The sequence below is a fragment of the Lepisma saccharinum genome, chromosome 15 (genome assembly GCF_977018435.1).
Source record: "Lepisma saccharinum chromosome 15, izLepSacc3.1, whole genome shotgun sequence".
Lineage (NCBI taxonomy): Eukaryota > Metazoa > Arthropoda > Insecta > Zygentoma > Lepismatidae > Lepisma > Lepisma saccharinum.
Genome location: NC_139243.1, coordinates 69974115 through 69993622, shown reverse-complemented (window position 1 = coordinate 69993622; position 19508 = coordinate 69974115). Strand labels below are relative to the sequence as shown.

At 34.9% G+C, this 19508-nt stretch overlaps 2 protein-coding genes across 2 annotated transcripts in view; both read right to left on the bottom strand.

The window, feature by feature from the left end:
• Positions 1–3831: 3831 nt before the first annotated feature.
• LOC145999508 (uncharacterized) lies at positions 3832–5355 on the bottom strand. Its single transcript, XM_083136471.1, has one exon. The coding sequence runs from the start codon at positions 5293–5295 to the stop codon at positions 4351–4353; it is 945 nt and encodes a 314-aa protein (XP_082992597.1). The 5' UTR covers positions 5296–5355; the 3' UTR covers positions 3832–4350.
• A 5-nt stretch (positions 5356–5360) lies between these two features.
• Positions 5361–19508, bottom strand: part of LOC145999317 (uncharacterized) — a 71893-nt gene continuing 57745 nt past the window's right edge. Inside the window, exon 2 of the mRNA XM_083136259.1 lies at positions 5361–5862. Coding sequence (XP_082992385.1) covers positions 5361–5862 — 502 coding nt within the window. The remainder of the gene's footprint in view (positions 5863–19508) is intronic.

Here is a 19508-nt window from a genome sequence, read left to right as displayed (position 1 = left end):
CTTGAAACATTTAATGCATAATTGCACGTTCCTTTCAAATATCTTATACTCTTTTTAATGCTGTTAGATGTATTTCCCTTGGATCTTTACTATACCTTGACAATTGACTCACACAAAAAGCTATATCTGGTCTTGACCCTACAGATAAATACATAAGTGAGCCTAACATTTGTAAGTACTTTGTTTTATCAACTGGTTTTGACTCTTCAAAATTATGCAAATCTTGGTTCAAATCACCTGGTGTTCTCACTGGATTACAATCATGAAGTTCATACTTCTTTAATATTTTTGAAATATAACCCTTTTGTGACAACTGATAACCTTCTTCAGTTACAATTATATCCATACCCAAAAATGAACTTAAGCTATTATTCTATTGAATTACAAAATATTTCTGAATTATTTGCATTATCTTATTTACCCTTTCATTATTTGGACCTACTACCAAAAAATCATCAACATATACTCCTATGTACAAAAATTCTTGTCCTTTCAGTTTATAGATACAAGGATCACTTTCCAGTCTTTTGAAACCTATTTTGGTGAGAACTTCGTTCAGTTTCTCATTCCAACAAAGACCTGATTGTGGTAACCCATACAAACTTCTTTGTAATTTACAAACTTTGTTTTTATGCCTATCTTCCATGAACCCTTCTGGTTGTTCCATGTATATTTCTTCCCTTAAATTACCATATAAATATGCAGTTTTTACATCATAGAGTTTTACTTTCATTTTGTAATGTGCTCCCACAGTTAACAATACACGTACTGATACCATTCTTATTACTGGTGAAAACGAACTCTCATAATCAAGGCCTTCTCTCTGCCCGCAACCGACTGCCACCAATCTTGCTTTTCTTTTGTATGTTGTCCCATCCATGTTCTCCTTTGTACTAAATACCTATTTGCTTCTTCAGTGATATTTGCTTTGACGGGAAGGAAGCCTACAGTAAAACATATGAGAGTTTATGGATGTGTGGCATACGGATACATTGTCCTTTCCAAAAATTCGCTGACCCTTCCTTGTGGCAGATTAGCTTTACGGAGAATTACCGAACAAACCCTCCACCTCCTGGGAAGCAGATGACTGACAAGATCAAAGGCATGGGTAAAGGGACAACTGTGACAAAACTTCTTGAAGGCATGTGACTACCTGGTAGGTAAAGTCTGTATGGAAACAGAAGATATATTTCATTTCTAATTCCTGCTTGCACTCTCGTGTTGGACATTTTTAAAACCAGCATTACTACCATCTTGGGCTGTTTCCAGGTCAGATAATTTGGAGTTCTTGCGAAAGACGTGTGAAGGCTGCTGTGGAATTCGATTTGTTTTATCTACATTCAAGCGAGGCAGGAGGGTTGTGGATTGTATAATTTATTCTTGCACTCTTCCCTTCCGTGTCTCTTATGTGACTGTTGGTATCAGCCTTTACCGCAGCAACTTGTTTTTGTTGCAAATGACAGAGAATGATGGACAGCATGGCATAAAAAGGCGTTATTTTAACAACTGTATTTGCATATATTATTATGTCTCTTTTCTCCATCTCCAGGCTAACCCAAAAGGCACGAATGAATAGTATTTACATGAAACTGAAGAAGAGACAATCAACAGATTGTTTTATATTTTTCTTTTGTAACTGCAGCATGTTAAAAAGTCTTGCAACACTTCAAAAATCCTATCTTTGCATCCTCTGGGTCTACAGAGAAGTTCACAAAAAAGTACCAAATGTCCCAAGACTTTTTAAAATATCATAATGCTTTTTTTAAAAAAAACATAAAAAAAGGAGTTTCCTGTGGATGTAGCACAATGCCATGACGGCACATTTAGGGTATGTGGGGGTAGGCCGAGACACATTCTCGACCATTTTTGGAGATGATGTGATCAGAACCACTCACCAACTGCCTTTACCCCATGGGGCTGCCCCCAGGTATCTATTGATTTGAGGCTTGGTGAGCCCCAGATATGCTTTGGGGGGGGAGGGGGAGGGGGAGGAGAAGGCCAGAAAAATTCCGACCTTGGGTCTTTTGCATGGAAACAGACACCCTACCCACCATGGCTCCAAGTATTATAATGTTGCAGGAGAATAATTAGTGAGTTATTTAATGTCATGAAACGAATGTGATATTTTAAAATGGAATCGATTACAAACACAGCATTTCCCAGCTATGCAATGAGGTTTAGGTGTTGCAAAACAATGATTTTTTTGCTGAAAATTGTTAATTAAAACTTGCATTTTCAGAAGGATGATCTACAACTATTCATGAATGACTGGCATTGAGTATTGTTGCTTTCTCAAAAATGAGAAGTTTGAAATATTACACATTTAAAAGATTCATCATCAAAATAATTCAATATGTTAAGAAACACAAAAACTTCATGCACAAAATTGAACATAAAATATCATAATAAATTTCAAAGAGAAAAAAGTAATTTCAATCAATGCAATCTCATTCCAATCACACTAACATCAGATTTAAACATTATTTGAAAAGAGTTAGAGATTATCAGGGCATTAAACTTTATCACCATTAAAAAAAATTGTTATTAACTTATCACAAAATCTGTGTCCATAAGTGATTATAACTTTGCTAGTACATGGTGGCCACTGCAGGATCATGATAAAATTCAAGTATAATTCTCGGTATCCAAGGCGTACTTTCCAGAAATTCAAGGGTACAAGAAAATGTTTTCTCTATTTCAATATTATCTATTACCGCCTCTCACCACACACACACACATACACACACAAATATATTAACAATATAAAGCATAAATAAGATTCCAATTTATCAAAACATTCTAATACAATTCAATATTTAAAATATTTTATTTAATATGTGAAGTTTACATTTGCCATTTCACATACTTAGACATGAAATACATCTACAAACATGAGTCACAAATGTTACAGGATATATTAATCTATAAGAAATTATTAACTGTATAAGAATTTCAAACTGAACGTTACCTAATCAAGTTCAAGGGTAAAAATATTTTCAATATAATTATTAAAGCATTGATTGGTTGATTTATTTTACTTCACATTTCTGCCACGTTTTCCTAATTGCAAATATGAGGATGAGTGATGATATAATTAAATTGATGAAGAGATACAAAGAACATCCATTCACAGGCTGGGATTCAAACCTGGGACCAGAGTTGTTAAAGGTCCAGGAACCCTTAAAATCTAATGGGTTCTACTGCAGGACCGGAATTTTTTTCTCTCACACAATTTAAATTTGGTCCAAGTTGCATATTGTTTCATTGAAATGAGGTTCCTGTACTGTATTTTAATTAATTCTGAAAAAGGTTCCTAGACTGTATTTATATTCATCCGGAAAAAAGGATCCTGGACAGAATTCAAATACGTCATAGATAAAATGGTTCTATACGGTCCAGAACCTATTTACGCTTTCTAATTTTCTCTCCTACACCGGAATTGAATTTACCTAAAATGTTTGGACCTTTAACAACCTTGCCTTGGACCCCTAGCATCATAGTGCGCTGTGCTAACCACTCTGTCATGGACATTGGTATCGCAAGTAAATATTGCATGGTGAGGGAGATCAGTCTGTTGATCAAACTTGAATAATACGAGTGATAATAATTATCATGAATTAATAAAAATGCATCAAAATAGGGAAGCTTTAAAACCAGTTACTCCTACTGGTGATGAAGCTTCTTTCTTTGCTTGGTACTTTGGCTAAAAAAATAAATTCTTAAGCAATGGCTTGCTATTTAAAAAAAACCACTTCCTGAATGGTTACTTTCTAACAACTCTATCAAATCAGGTTTGCACAGTGCCATTAGAACGGATGGTTGAGATCTCAATTAATAAAATGGTGGCACCATAGTTGTAGACATGAAGTATAGATTTGTATAATACAGAGCTGTGGATCCCATCCCAAATGATATATGCACAGAATGACAAGGATTTCCAGAGATTTATACTCAGAAACACTCACTGCGCCAAACCACCATTCCCTGTGTGCAAACTGTTTTTATGGTTCTGTTCTATTCTATTCTTCACGTGTTTAGTAAGTATATACATTTATGGGTATAATACTTGTCATATTTTAAACAATGAAAAGTTTCTTCTTTTGTGTGTACTCTTGTGTGTACATTAAGGTGTTGTTTTCGGGGCAAAATCTTTGTTGCAAATTGTACACATAAAAGGTTTTCCATTTGTGTGTGCCCTCATATGTTTATTAAGTGAGTCTTTGTAGAAAAACTCTTTGATGCAAATATAACATTTAAAAGGTTTCTTTCTTGCGTGTATTCTCATGTGTCTATTAAGGTTGTGTTATTTTTGGCAAAATCTTTGTTGCAAATTGAACACTTAAAACATTTTTATTTTGTGTGTGTCCTCATATGTATATTAAGTGAGTTCTTGTGGGAAAACACTTTGCTGCAAATAGAACAATTAAAAGGTTTCTCTTTTGTGTGTGTTCTCATGTGTACATTAAGGTTAGATTTTTGGAAAAAATCTTTATTGCAAATTGTACACTTAAAAGGTTTTTCCTTTGTGTGTGTCCTCATATGTATATTAAGCGAGATCTTGTGGGAAAACTCTTTGCTACAAATAGAACAATTAAAAGGTTTCTCTTTTGTGTGTACTCTCATGTGCATATTAAGATAATTTTCTTGGGCAAAATCTTTATTGCAAATTGCACACTTAAAAGGTTTTTCTGTTGTGTGTATTCTCATGTGTCTATAGAGGTGTGGTTTTTGGGCAAAATCTTTGTTGCAAATTGCACACTTAAAAGGTTTTTCTTTTGTGTGTATTCTCATGTGTACATTAAGGTTAGGTTTTTGGAAAAAATCTTTGTTGCAAATAGTACACTTAAAAGGTTTTTCTTTTGTGTGTGTCCTCATATGCATATTAAGAGGTTCCTTGAACGAAAACACTTTGCTGCAAATAGAACAATTAAAAGGTTTCTCTTTTGCGTGTATTCTCATGTGTCTACTAAGGTTATGTTTTTGGGCAAAATCTTTGGTGCAAATTGCACACTTAAAAGGTCTTTCTTTTGTGTGTGTTCTCATGTGTCTACTGAGGCGTGGTTTTTGGGCAAAATCGTTGTTGCAAATTGTACACTTAAAAGGTTTTACATTTGTGTGTGTCCTCATATGTCTACGAAGCAAGTCTTTGTAGGAAAACAATTTGTCGCAAATAGAACAATTATAAGGTTTATCTTTTGCGTGTATTCTCATGTGTCTCCTAAGGTTAAGTTTTTGGGCAAAATCTTTGGTGCAAATTGCACACTTAAAAGGTTTTTCTGTTGTGTGTATTCTCATGTGTCTATAGAGGTGTGGTTTTTGGGCAAAATCTTTGTTGCAAATTGCACACTTAAAAGGTTTTTCTATTGTGTGTGTTCTCCTATGTATTTTAAGGTAATATTTATGTGCAATTTTTTTCCGCAAATTGTGCAATTGATCTGAAGATCTCCTTCATATGCAAAATTATTTTTGCAAATTGGACACTTAAAAGGTTTCTTCTTTCTCATCTGTCTATTAAGGCCATGTTCATATTCAAAATGTTTCTTGCATGTTGAACAATTGAAAGGCTTCTCTTTTGTAAGAACCCTTATATGTTTATTCAAATGTTCTTCTTTGAAGACACTTTTGGTGCACAAGGAACAAATATATTGCTTTCTTCTGTTATCACCCTTGTCATCTTCAATATATCCCTTGGGTTTAGACGATTTTGAAGTTTCAGCCTCTACTATCCCTTCTTCACTTAGATATTCTGGATTATTTTTTGGTTGCTCTTGATCACTCATTTTTCCTGCAGATATTGGTAAATGGGTAAATAACTTTGGAACATCTTGGACCTGTCCTTCCATATAGCTCTTGTTCAAGCATCTGAAAAAAAATGAACATACAAATGTAGGTGTGCTTCTAAAATAATTACTAATATCTGCAGTACAAAATACTTTAAGGGAGTAGCATCTAGTTTTCTGTGCTATCAAGAAATGAGACTGTACTTTAATAATTGCTTACCTCAGATGCCAAGATAACATTACTGTGACTTTCACTCCTTTTACTATCACCAACACTAACTTCATTAAATTCTTCAATGTGAACAATTATAGATTGCAGTCACAAGATAAACTGATTTATCTACTTGCTAATTTCAGGAGTAGGCATTAAACATGCAACACAACAAGTCTAATATTACTGTACTACATAACAGTAAACTATAAATATCAGCACCATGGGAAAACGAGGGACAAGAACCCTGATACCAACTTCTTCACATTAAGAAGATAATTTTCAATAAATTTGATTGTATAAATGTTCAAAATGTAACATGCAAAACAATTTCCAAATATTACAGGACAGCTGTTCTTATATCCGGTGCAAGAACTGCCTTTATGGCAGTGATACTCTGTTGCCACATTTCCCTACGAAGGAACTCACAGTCAAACAACCAATTAGGCCTAGTGTTTGGAATCAACCAGTAGGGAAACAGGATTTTGTCAAAATAACTGTTCTGCACTGTGGTTGCACATCAGTTGCTGTAATTGCTCTGTAATAATATGTGACACCAAGGGATGAAGTTTCCTTATTTGCTTTGCACTTTGGATCAGGAAAAGACATGAGCAATTGTTTCCTCTGTTAAAAAACCTGCATCATGGAAAAAAGGTTTTCCATCTTACAACTACTGCCAACATGCTTTAAATGTGCCATTTGAAAGCATGGGTGGGATTTCTATTGGGTAACTGCAGTGTGGTATTAAGAAATTTCCAGAGGGGGGTGGAATTCTACTGAGTGTCTAGAGACAGCATATATATCCTACATAGCTATAAACACACACATACATCTGAATCAAAAAATTTCTACCACCATAAAATAGCACCTAAGATACTTTGCTAATTACTGCTACATTTGCAAAATCATAAAAATTACTCATTTACTTGCATCTCAGGTTTTTTGTGTGTTTTTTTCACTTATTTTTACTTGATGCATTAATTTGCACTGATAATATTGCATTCAAAATATACTCTAATATACTTCAATATTCATATCCATATTGTGACAGTTGATATAAAGTAAAAAAGTAAAAAGTAAAGTGTTCCCCTGTGCTTAGCACCACGCCATGAAGGCGTATAGGGGGTGTGGGGGTAACGCCCCACACTTTCTTGATCCGGTCGGGAGTGGGGGTGATGTGATCAGCACCACGCCCCTGACCGCCTTTACCCCCCAGGTACCCATGTTATTCGACGCTGGGTGGGCGCCGGGGCCGCTTCCATCGTTAGAAAAGTTCCCGGATTTGAACCGGCCGGGGATCGAACCCGGGACCTTTAGCATGGTAGTCAGACGCGTTACCGACTGAGCCACCGCCCTATTTTTAACCGCGAACGTGTTTTGTTTCTTCAATTAAAACTTTTAGATTACAATTTAGTTCATACCAACCTGTGACCTTCTCCCTTGTTTATTTATAGTTATAAATAAAATCCCATTGGAGCATGGAAAAACCTTTCACTGTTCATAAGTCAGTCATTGTTCTCTGCAGTTTTCAATGCAACATTCAGACTCTCTGATCGTGCATCGTACGTTTCACATCAGGTATCCACATAATTTAATATATTTATAAGTAGGGAGCGGAAGTTGATGACCTAAAAAATATAGGTATATGACCTATAGAATATCCTAAAATATGGGGAAAAAATGACGTAAAATGCAAGAAATGACCATCAAATTTGTTAGTTTCAGTTTAAAAATTGAAATGAAAATGAAATTAAACAAAATGCAATCTTGCTTTAAAAAAAAGGGCACCAAATGATAACACATGCACATTCAATTAAAATATGCAACGAGGATTTTCAGTGCAAACGGGGTCTAGCTATGGTATTTCAAGCCTCTCCTTTTCTGATGTTAAATCTGAGTTTGCCCCAGGCGGGCACCTGGTGGTTTCCCCCGACACAACAAAGACTGTCACCAGTTCAGCATTTCTTTTGCTCGTAAATTGCAATCCTGCGAGATATATATACCTTGGTGAAAAGATTCAAGAATATTACCAAAATTAAAGAAGTGACAAAATATGATGAAACAATATACCGAATATTGCAAAAAATGACGGGTAAATGCCGAAAATCCGGGAAAATGACCTAAAACCTGACAAATGGCAACAAATGCAAAAAAATGCACTTTAAAATTACCTTTTTTGGGTTCTAGATGAAGTGTAATATTGTGTATATTTAATGGGCATCGTGTCCGAGATGTGAGAAAAAAGATGACATTTCATCAACTTCCGCTCCCTATTTATAAGTTGTATTAAGCGAAATTCTCCATTTTTATTCTTTCCATATATGATATCAGTATCACATTTCAAACAGTTATTAATGGTTTGAATGTCATTTGTTGGGAAAAAAGTTTCGTATTACTTTTAGATTCGAACATGCAAACGCAAGTATCAAAGTATTGCTTTAGACAGCACTCATGATTTTGATACGTGGAAAGGTAATAATTTTACGGGAAACGTGAAAGTTGGTGTGTGTTGACAGACTGTAATTACTGCCATATTAGCACTGACAACTAGGAAGCGTTCTAATGAACACGTGGCTGCATGTTTTTCGTTAATAAATAACTGCGTTTTTTCAACACAAGCACATATACATCGTCGCTTCGAAACATCAAATTTTCATCTTTGATGCTTTCAGATTACCAACATACGAAGTGGCATGAAATTCAAAAGGTTTTGCAGAAACCTCAGTTTTATAAATAAGTTTGGATGAAATTAGACAAAAAAAAAAACTTGCCTTTCGCTGGGCACGAACTCGGGTTGCCCGCATGCTGGTCCGACACGATAACCAACACTCCAAACGAGGCAACACGAAACTCTTTCGCAAGTAGTCGACTGAAACGCAAGTTAATTTTCAGATTGCTAATTCCCAAGGTATAACATGCCTAGGCAGATGTGTCTTGCATTTTCTGTACTTTTGTTATTTCAGTAGCTTTGGTCTCCCCCTAGGTTAATCACGTCAATAATGAGGAATATTTTTTTTGACAAAGATGATAAACAGACACACAAGAATAATCACCCTCGCAAAAAAAAAAGCCAGAACTCGAGTCTGGAACCTTCGACGCGAGGTGTGTTTCTTGTTCTAACTATATCTGTGTGTTTTCGTTAGATATGAAATGAAGTAAATAAATAAGACAAGTGGGTGTAAGGGACTGGAGAATCGCAGCTACGTAACCATTGAGAAGATATCCATCGCTTTGATAGAGAATCTCTATATCCCATTGCGATAGAGAACTTATTAGAAGAATGAAAATACAGATTAAACGAACAAATTTGATGCGTATCCTTTCGTCAAAATGCCTAGAAAACAATATTACATACTTCTTCACTAATAGAAATGAATAAAAATAAATGTCCTTGGTGGGGATCGAACCTAGACCTCACTGATGAAAGCTCTGTACGCTAACCAACAGCCTATCAATAGCACCATGCTTTCTTTTTTCCAGTCAGGCTGTTTCCTTCCTCAGCACCTGAAGACGAAAATGCATGTTAATTTCTCTCATAATTGTTTCATTGTCTATTAATAGAAACCACGTATGTCACAAATAGACGCATTCTTTCTGTGAAAAATCCCACGTTTCGCACATCGTGCTTCTCCATTTACTGTTATTTGGACATTCACTTGGAAGTTAAAACTTAGCTTTGTGTGTTTGTTTTCACGTGCATGTGTGTGAGAAGAATGGTGTGAACGTGTCTTCGATGTTTTTCTGGGCATTATTTTCGTTCAAAGCATTAATATAATTGTAAAATATGGAATTTACTGTAATGCAAGGATTGAAAATATAAACCTAGTCCGTCATGTTCATTCCCAAACAACATTAAATAATGGAACGTAACGTGGACCGAGTATTATTCCATGTCGAGTACACGAGACATTACGATCGGCAATCTTCATCTGGTATTTCTTTTTGGCATCACTACTCAATTTACAGAGATGTATACCCGTGACTGGTATACAAGCCGCAAAATTGCAATGCTGTTTGGGTTGTCTAGTCACAAGGCGCTTGGTGGTCAGACATTGATGGCTTGCTTCACTGCTTCTTCAATAGGTTCGTCACAAGCCAGCTGTGTCCAAGACTGTACATACCAATAATTTGCAGTTTTATATAATATTATCTTAATTAGTGGAGACCTATAATTGGGCAGCTAAATGCCTGTTGGTCCCCCCCAACTTAAATAAATAAAAAAAATAACAGTTCCATTAGCTTGTTAATTCTGAAAATTCGTTAGGAGGGTGAGTGCCCCCACCAAGTTACACATAATTAGTCCAGGTCTCCTTGAAAACAAAACATAAGTGATTACCACTACTGTGTACATATAACGTCCATCATTGTATACATAATTTCATGATCAATTGTTGTTACAGAACTGAATGAATTCAGTTTCGATTCTTCTGTATTTTTAGTCATGATATTTTACAAATGTGTTTAACTTGCTGCAAAATTGCAAAACTACCAACTTGACAACGCATGCTGAAACCGAAAAATATTTCCAACAAAGGATACCACCTTCTCACTCGCCCCAACTTTTCTAATAATCAAAGAATAGAATTGTTATAGATTATGTATGTCTAACTTCATCACTATATATGAGTACATCAAGCTACATCTGTGTAATTTTTCCAATTGTTAAATTTTTCAAGGGCAACCAACAATCAAAAGGAACTTGACTCTTTACTACTACTGCCTTCTTGTGTAGATGCAGTTGTAAATTTTCAGAACCGATCCTTCGATCAACACAGTCTTCAACGCCACCAGCTTTATCTGTTTTCGTTCACTTTGAAGGCAGATTCCAGACATTGCAGAGTCTGGAACTCGTAATGCTCACCTTTTTTACTAACATTCTAGCTTCACAAAGAAATCTAGCTCATTGTTTTTCTTTTTTAAAAAAAACACACTTAACTTAAAAAAAAAAGACTTTGTAAAGGAGTATCGTGCTCACATCAAAAATTCCAAGTAGGTTATCTTCATCACTATTGTTCTAGTACTTGGCATTCATACAAATACATACGTTGTGTGGTGACAAGTTTGAGTCACGTGAAAACTCCTTTGTAACTTGTAACGTTCTACTCGCTTTAGTTCCCTGGAGATTCACAAGCTGCCATAAAATTTAAAAAATGGATGAGGCCGTGGATTAAGTAAGCGTTTTGTCAGTAGAACGTACAAATTGCTGGGTAGGAGGCTTTTGCCACGTTTTTCGCGACGCCTCAAATAACATTGGAAGTTGATTTGTGCTGGGTTAAAAATCGTCACAAGAAAGTTTGCTATAAAAATAGTACTTCACAAATAATACAAATTCACAAGGAACACTTTTTTTAAATGCGTTAGGCAATAAATGTATTCTTGCAATATACTAAACTCTACCATCACCAAATACGTACTACATGCAAAAATACTAGACCCGTTTTTGAATGTTGTACTCAATTTCAAGTTTTTGGCAAATATCAAAAAATATTCATAATGCATTTATTTTGATAACATATCTTTTATTGTGCGTATACTTGTCTACAATTGTATCAAACGATAACGCAAACAATTATGAATTTGCGACGCTACGCAAGTCGGCAATTCAACAAAATCGCCCTGTATATAAATTATATCGCACTCAACAATTCAAAATTTAAATATTCGTAATTTTATACGTTAACAATTTATTTGGTTCATGGTATCTTACATATATGTATAAATATCACAGAAAATATGAGATACCAATGTATCTAAAGAACATTTCTTTGGTTTTGATTCAACAGACTCGTTCATACCATCACTAACACCTCAATTAAGCTGGAGTGTAACTAATTCTTCACTTTGACTACAATGAACAATCCAAAGTTACTTCTTTCGTTTTGACCAGCAAAACTACTACAATCTTGTACTACATCAATTATACTTATTGTGACAATTACGATTTTAACAAACTCGCGTAATTTTCAATTTTTCGTAATCAACCATTGCATGCCTTCAATTTACATTTACAATGATAATATCATTTTATAAGTTGCTCGTAAAAAGGGAAGCAAATTGATAAGCTAGGTAAAGATTGGGAGTCGCACTACAAGACTGTCGCGATTTTTTCAAATTTACATTTTTAGAGACCAATAACGTGTTTTTGCATTCATATCAAAAGCATGAGATGCATGTCATTGATTTAATACGTGCCGTTTCTAATCGTAAAGTACATATCCTAATATCCAGTGGTCACTCGTGACCTCCTTACGTAACACAATGCAAAAATTATCGGCAAATTACAAACCACCAAATTGTTCCGATTACTTCTTTACTGTCACGTAATCCAACACTATAAATTACGGCTGCAAAATCAAATTACGCGTACTTGTGCTATTTCGGCATTCGACGCAATTTTCAAAGGGGTCAAAATGGGTACTTGTCAAAAACACACGCGTTGCACTATGAAGTTCACTACTCATACCTGTATAGAAATCTGAAGTGTACTAGGCACGAGGCTTCCAATTTTCCATGTATCAGCAAAAATGGTCAAATGGCTTCCTTCTCCCAAATTACGTCTTCCCATCGTAATTTTACATGGCTTCTATCCGAAGGAGCTCTTCCCAATTCTCCTTTGCTTTCTTCACCTAGCGTCATCTAAGTGCTTTCTTCACCAAGCACAGCCTCCATGCTTTCTTCTCCAAGCATCGTCTACTTTGGGCGGCCGAAGAAACCATTCCTGTTGATGCAGGCAACCTTCGCTGTTTTCGTGGGGGTATTGAAGAAATATAGCACTTCACTGCATGTACTCCTGTATTCAAAGTTTGCAGGGGCAGTACATTACGCAATGTTCCCAGTCTCGTAGTGCACATGTTGACTCGTTGCGTGACGGAAGGGCGAGTGAGATTGCGAGCTGCCGTAACCCACTGGGAAATCGTCCATCAGGTGACGCTGTTACGTCATACCTACTCTAAGTAGCCCTAGTGCTGCCATCTCGTATCATTTCAACGAACTATGTGGCCCATATACACAAACTTGGGAGCAATCACGCAACAAACTTGTAACGAAATTTATGTAATAATAAACGCGGAAATACGTTACAAATCACCCGCAACTGGCAAAAAAGAATTAGAGCCTATACCTGAGCAACAATAATAAATATTCCTTTAAACCAGGCATGATACTAGTAAAGTTTTTTTCAGACATCCACATAATTATACGATTATAAAATCCTTAAATATAAACCTTTTTCCTAGGAATTATCATATCACCACATACAAGGAAAAGATTACAAACAGCATAAATATATCTCATCAGGTAGTTGAAAAATATTATTGAATAATTGATTACAGTAAGACAATGAAAAGTTTTGAATAAATATTAATACCATCATTTTTTTAAGCTTAAGGAAAAAGCATTAATTTCCAATTCAAGAAATCATAATATTTCACTAATATATTAAACAACAATGCCTTCATGAAAAATAGGCTTTTGCATATTGATATTAAGAATTGAAGAGCTTCAGTTGACATAGTAGCCTTATGATAAGGAACGTGAAGTAAGTAAAGATGTGCAGATCCAATTCCATATGAAGCCAGATGGGACGGCAATTCTTAATAGACAATTTTTTTCTCGAAAATGACATGAAACAAAAAAATAACGGAAAATTAGAATAAGGAAGAGAAGAAGTTATTGGATAGAATGAGAAAAATTGGAATTCAGTCATGATAAGAAAGGAAAAGGAATGAGCAACTTTACATCAAGCACAATAAGTTTTTTTAAGATAGCAAAAAGGCATCTCTAATTGAAAAAGTTAATTTCTTTCCACACAAAAAAAATATATATAAGCATGACGTACTGTCTGAAGGCATAGTCAAGAGGAATTTAGTAATTATGAATTGAAAAATTTTGAAAACCTGGATATAAGTTAAATAAATAAATGCTATAACATTTTCAAAGAACATAGTAAATAAACATGTGTACACCATCAAAATACATGAGAAATACCTGAATCAATCAAAATAAGATACACGTTATTCAATATATATACTACCAAAACCTCAACCGAGCCTTAATTTGTAAAATTCATTGGCAATGTTGATTAGATTGTAAATATAATAACAATCATGAAAAACATTATAGAGACAGATTCAATATAAGTTTTCAATATTTATTAAAACCAACAATAAGGAATAATACTATCTCATGATCATGGTTGTGTATGCATTCTGGAATTTTTCTTCCAGCAGTATTGGACCAAGTGTCCTGGCAAGGAAAACGAAGCATTAACCTGGGAGGCAACTATTTAGTTATCTTTAAGAGGATATTCCTGAAGTGGCGTTTTTGCAAATTTTAAGGGAATAAATGAATAATGAAAATGCCCCCTAAAATTACAAATGCACAATCAAAAAATGAAATTTATATAAAACAGGATTGATGTTGGGTATCTTAAACAATGATGGCCAAAAATAATAGCAAAAACAATTTCCAAAATCAAATTAAAAATTTCACGTCTTAATGTTACAAAATTCCCAAAAGGTACAAAAAGGGAGGAAAAAAGGGGGATATTGAATGAGGAAAAAAAAAATTTAGATCACCAATCCTAATATTCCTTATACAAATGTCGTTTTAGAACCGTAAAGGTCAAAAGCAGAAATAATTTATGTCAAATTCAAATGTATAATAGGAAAAAAAATTCTCAAAATTCCGAAGATCAAAATTAATTCTGGCAAAAAAAAATATCAAAACAAAAAAAAAATTTGACTGCCCCCGCCCCCCAAAAAAATTTCCACTGTGCATGTTACATGTAGGCAGCTCAAGTAAAAGAACCTTGCTCTGGTACCATGAATTTTGTAACGTTCTACTCGCTTTAGTTCCCTGAAGATTCACAAGCTACCGTAAAATTTAAAAAATGGATGAGGCCATGGATTAAGTAAGCGTTTTGTCAGTAGAACGTACAAATTGCTGGGTAGGAGGCTTTTGCCACGTTTTTCGCGACGCCTCAAATAACACTGGAAGTTGATTTGTGCTGGGTCAAAAAATCGTCACAAGAAAGTTAGCTATAAAAATAGTACTTCACAAATAATACAAATTCACAAGGAACACTTTTTTTAAATGCCTTAGGCAATATATGTATTCTTGCAATATACTAAACTCTACCATCACCAAATACGTACTACATCCAAAAATACTAGACCCCTTTTTTGAATGTTGTACTCAATTTCAAGTTTTTGGCAAATATCAAAAAATATTCATAATGCATTTATTTTGATAACATATCTTTTATTGTGCGTATACTTGTCTACAATTGTATCAAACGATAACGCAAACAATTATGAATTTGCGACGCTACGCAAGTCGGCAATTCAACAAAATCGCCCTGTATATAAATTATATCGCACTCAACAATTCAAAATTTAAATATTCGTAATTTTATACGTTAACAATTTATTTGGTTCATGGTATCTTACATATATGTATAAATATCACAGAAAATATGAGATACCAATGTATCTAAAGAACATTTCTTTGGTTTTGATTCAACAGACTCGTTCATACCATCACTAACACCTCAATTAAGCTGGAGTGTAACTAATTCTTCACTTTGACTACAATGAACAATCCAAAGTTACTTCTTTCGTTTTGACCAGCAAAACTACTACAATCTTGTACTACATCAATTATACTTATTGTGACAATTACGATTTTAACAAACTCGCGTAATTTTCAATTTTTCGTAATCAACCATTGCATGCCTTCAATTTACATTTACAATGATAATATCATTTTATAAGTTGCTCATAAAAAGGGAAGCAAATTGATAAGCTAGGTAAAGATTGGGAGTCGCACTACAAGACTGTCGCGATTTTTTCAAATTTACATTTTTAGAGACCAATAACGTGTTTTTGCATTCATATCAAAAGCATGAGATGCATGTCATTGATTTAATACGTGCCGTTTCTAATCGTAAAGTACATATCCTAATATCCAGTGGTCACTCGTGACCTCCTTACGTAACACAATGCAAAAATTATCGGCAAATTACAAACCACCAAATTGTTCCGATTACTTCTTTACTGTCACGTAATCCAACACTATAAATTACGGCTGCAAAATCAAATTACGCGTACTTGTGCTATTTCGGCATTCGACGCAATTTTCAAAGGGGTCAAAATGGGTACTTGTCAAAAACACACGCGTTGCACTATGAAGTTCACTACTCATACCTGTATAGAAATCTGAAGTGTACTAGGCACGAGGCTTCCAATTTTCCATGTATCAGCAAAAATGGTCAAATGGCTTCCTTCATAAAATGAAGTCCCAAATTACGTCTTCCCATCGTAATTTTACATGGCTTCTATCCGAAGGAGCTCTTCCCAATTCTCCTTTGCTTTCTTCACCTAGCGTCATCTAAGTGCTTTCTTCACCAAGCACAGCCTCCATGCTTTCTTCTCCAAGCATCGTCTACTTTGGGCGGCCGAAGAAACCATTCCTGTTGATGCAGGCAACCTTCGCTGTTTTCGTGGGGGTATTGAAGAAACATAGCACTTCACTGCGTGTACTCCTGTAATCAAAGTTTGCAGGGGCAGTACATTCCGCAATGTTCCCAGTCTCGTAGTGCACATGTTGACTCGTTGCGTGACGGAAGGGAGAGTGAGATTACGAGCTGCCGTAACCCACTGGGAAATCGTTCATCAGGTGATGCTGTTATGTCATACCTACTCTAAGTAGCCCTAGTGCTGCCATCTCGTATCATTTCAACAAACTACGTGGTCCATATACACAAACTTGGGAGCAATCAGTCGACAAGCGCCAGCGACAAACTTGTAACGAAATTTACGTAATAATAAACGAGGAAATACGTTACAAACTTTCACATTCCTGCCAAATTCCGTGGTCAAAGAAAAGGAAAATGGGGAGATGCTCTTCAACCCTGGCCACTTCTTTGATAATTTTAGGAAAATATGATTTATTTGCATCCAAGGACTACAATTTTGTACAAGTAGGTACATCTGTAGTATAGGACTGTCAAATAAAAGTACATGAAAATCAAGTTTGGTAATTTTAACATAAGATACACACATATATATTGGTGTATTATAACCCTTGCATATCAAGATATTATACTATACAATTTCAATTTGATGTGCAACAGCAAGCCCTGCATGTATGGTAACTAACCATACCTTTTAACATTTATTCTGGTTGCACATAGTATTATAGGACATGTCAAATAGAAACAGATGATAATAAAGTTTGGTAATTTTAACATAAGATACACACATACATATTAAATTGGTGTATTATAACCCTTGCATATGTTATGTGACAATTTTAGTTTGATGTGCAACAGCAAGCTCTGCATGTATGGTAACTAACCTAAACATTCCTTTTAACATTTATTCTGGTTACACATACACAAGACATTGAGTCCTTCACACTCTGACCAATAGATATGTCTGTATGCATTAAAAAGATGAGTGTTGCCTCTTTATATTCTTGCATGCTGTAAAATGAATGTTTAATTAGCATGGTTTTGATTTTACTTTTAAACCTTTCCACTTTTGGTTCATGCCTTAACTCTCTGAGCAACTTGTTATACAGGTCAACTACTGAGTTTTTAGGTCCCTTCTTGTAGAGAGTAAGACGGCATGGCATGTCTTCATTCGAATTTTATCTTTATTTCTCGTGTTTAGGCTATGGATATCTTTATTGGTTTCGAAAGTACTAATATTTTGTTTGATGTATACCAGACATTCATAGATATACAAACAGGGTAATGTCAGCAAGCGGAAGTTACGGAAGAGATTTCTGAACGAATATTTCCCAATGGCCCCTGCAACAATTTGAAGTGCTCTCTTTTCTCATTTAAACAATATGGAGCTATGTGCCTTGTTTCCCCAGTTCATGATTCCATACCTTATTACTGATTCAAAGTTTGCTACATAGAGACATCTGACAGACCAAAAGCTGGTAATGTTTACCATTACACGCAGTGCAAAACAGACTTTACTTAATTTTTGTTGAAGCATGTCGATGTGGTTTGAGAATTTCAAGTGTTCATCTAAAACAATACCCAGAAATGTAGAGTCTTTTGTGTGCATTAAGTCTGTATTCTCGGACATAACATTAATATTTAAGTGTTTTTTTTTTTATTATTTGAGAGGCTTGAGCAATGTGTCGTTTACTTTATTTTTAAGGCATGCTCACAGTGATCTGGTAATATAATGTTTGTGTCATCTGCATACAGTATATCCTGTGCCTCATCCAAACGTTTTGGTATTTCGTTTACATGGAGAAGGAATAGAAAAGGTCCAAGTATACTGCCTTGGGGAACTCCACAATTTATTTTTTGAACTAGAGCTAACTAACTAACTCTCTAGCCTTCTTAAACCCGAAGATTCATGGCTGCAGCAACACAGGCCTTCCATCTGGCCCTATCTTGAGCAAGATCTATATACTCTTTTCCATCCCTACCGATTTCCCTTAGGTCCATCTCAACGTTGTCCCTCCATCTTCGTCTTGGCCTTCCTACAGGTCTCTTACCATCAAGTTTCCCGACAAGAATCCTGTAAATTCCTCTTTCCTCTCCCATTCATGCCACATGGCCTGCCCACATAAGTCTTCTTGATTTAATTATTCTAATAATATCTGGACATGAATACAAATTATGTAGTTGTAAATTATGTAACCTTCTACACTCACCTGTCTCCTCATCCCTTTTAGGTCCAAAGATTTTCCTAAGGATCTTATTTTCAAATACTCTCAATTTATGTTCCTCTTTCAATGTAAGGGACTAAGTTTCACATCCATATAATATTACAGGCAAAATTACTGTTTTGTATATTTTAACTTTTAGTTTCTTAGATACGTATTAAAGGAGAAGAGAGAAGTAACATGCATTTCCTGAATTAAGCATACTTTTTATTTCCTCTTTAATACAATTTTCATTTGTTAATATTACTCCTAAGTATTTGAATTTGGAAACTGGTTCAAACCGAGTTGTTATTAATAATTAGATTTTGATTATTACCTAACACTTGGTTTCGGCCTGTAAGCATATATTTAGTTTTCTCTTTGTTAACTTCCAAACCTATCTCTTTAGCAGTTTTGAAAAATATTTTAGCATTATTCTTAATTGTATTCACATCATCCACCAGTAAGTCTACATCATCTGCATATGCTAACAACTGAGTCACGCCATTTAATTTTAGTCCTTCTTTAGTTTCTTTTACCTTCGTTACAGCATATTCTAAGGCAAAATTAAAGAGCAATAGAGATAATGCATCTCCTTGTTTTAACCCATCATGAATTGTAAATTTGTCAGACATATTAATACCCACACGAATTTTACTTTCTGTTTCACTGGTGCGTAGTTTTATCATACTAACTAGCTTTTTAGGTATTCCAAACTCTACTAATATATTATATAATTTATCTCTTTTCACCGAATCATATGCTTTTTTGAAATCAATGAATAGCTGATGGACATTTTGATTATATTCCCACTTTTTTTCAAATGTCTGTGTGATGTGAAA

Bases quoted from the DNA above. Each gene is read 5' to 3' on its own strand.
- LOC145999508 (XM_083136471.1), bottom strand. From the start codon at position 5,295: ATGAGAATACACACAACAGAAAAACCTTTTAAGTGTGCAATTTGCACC.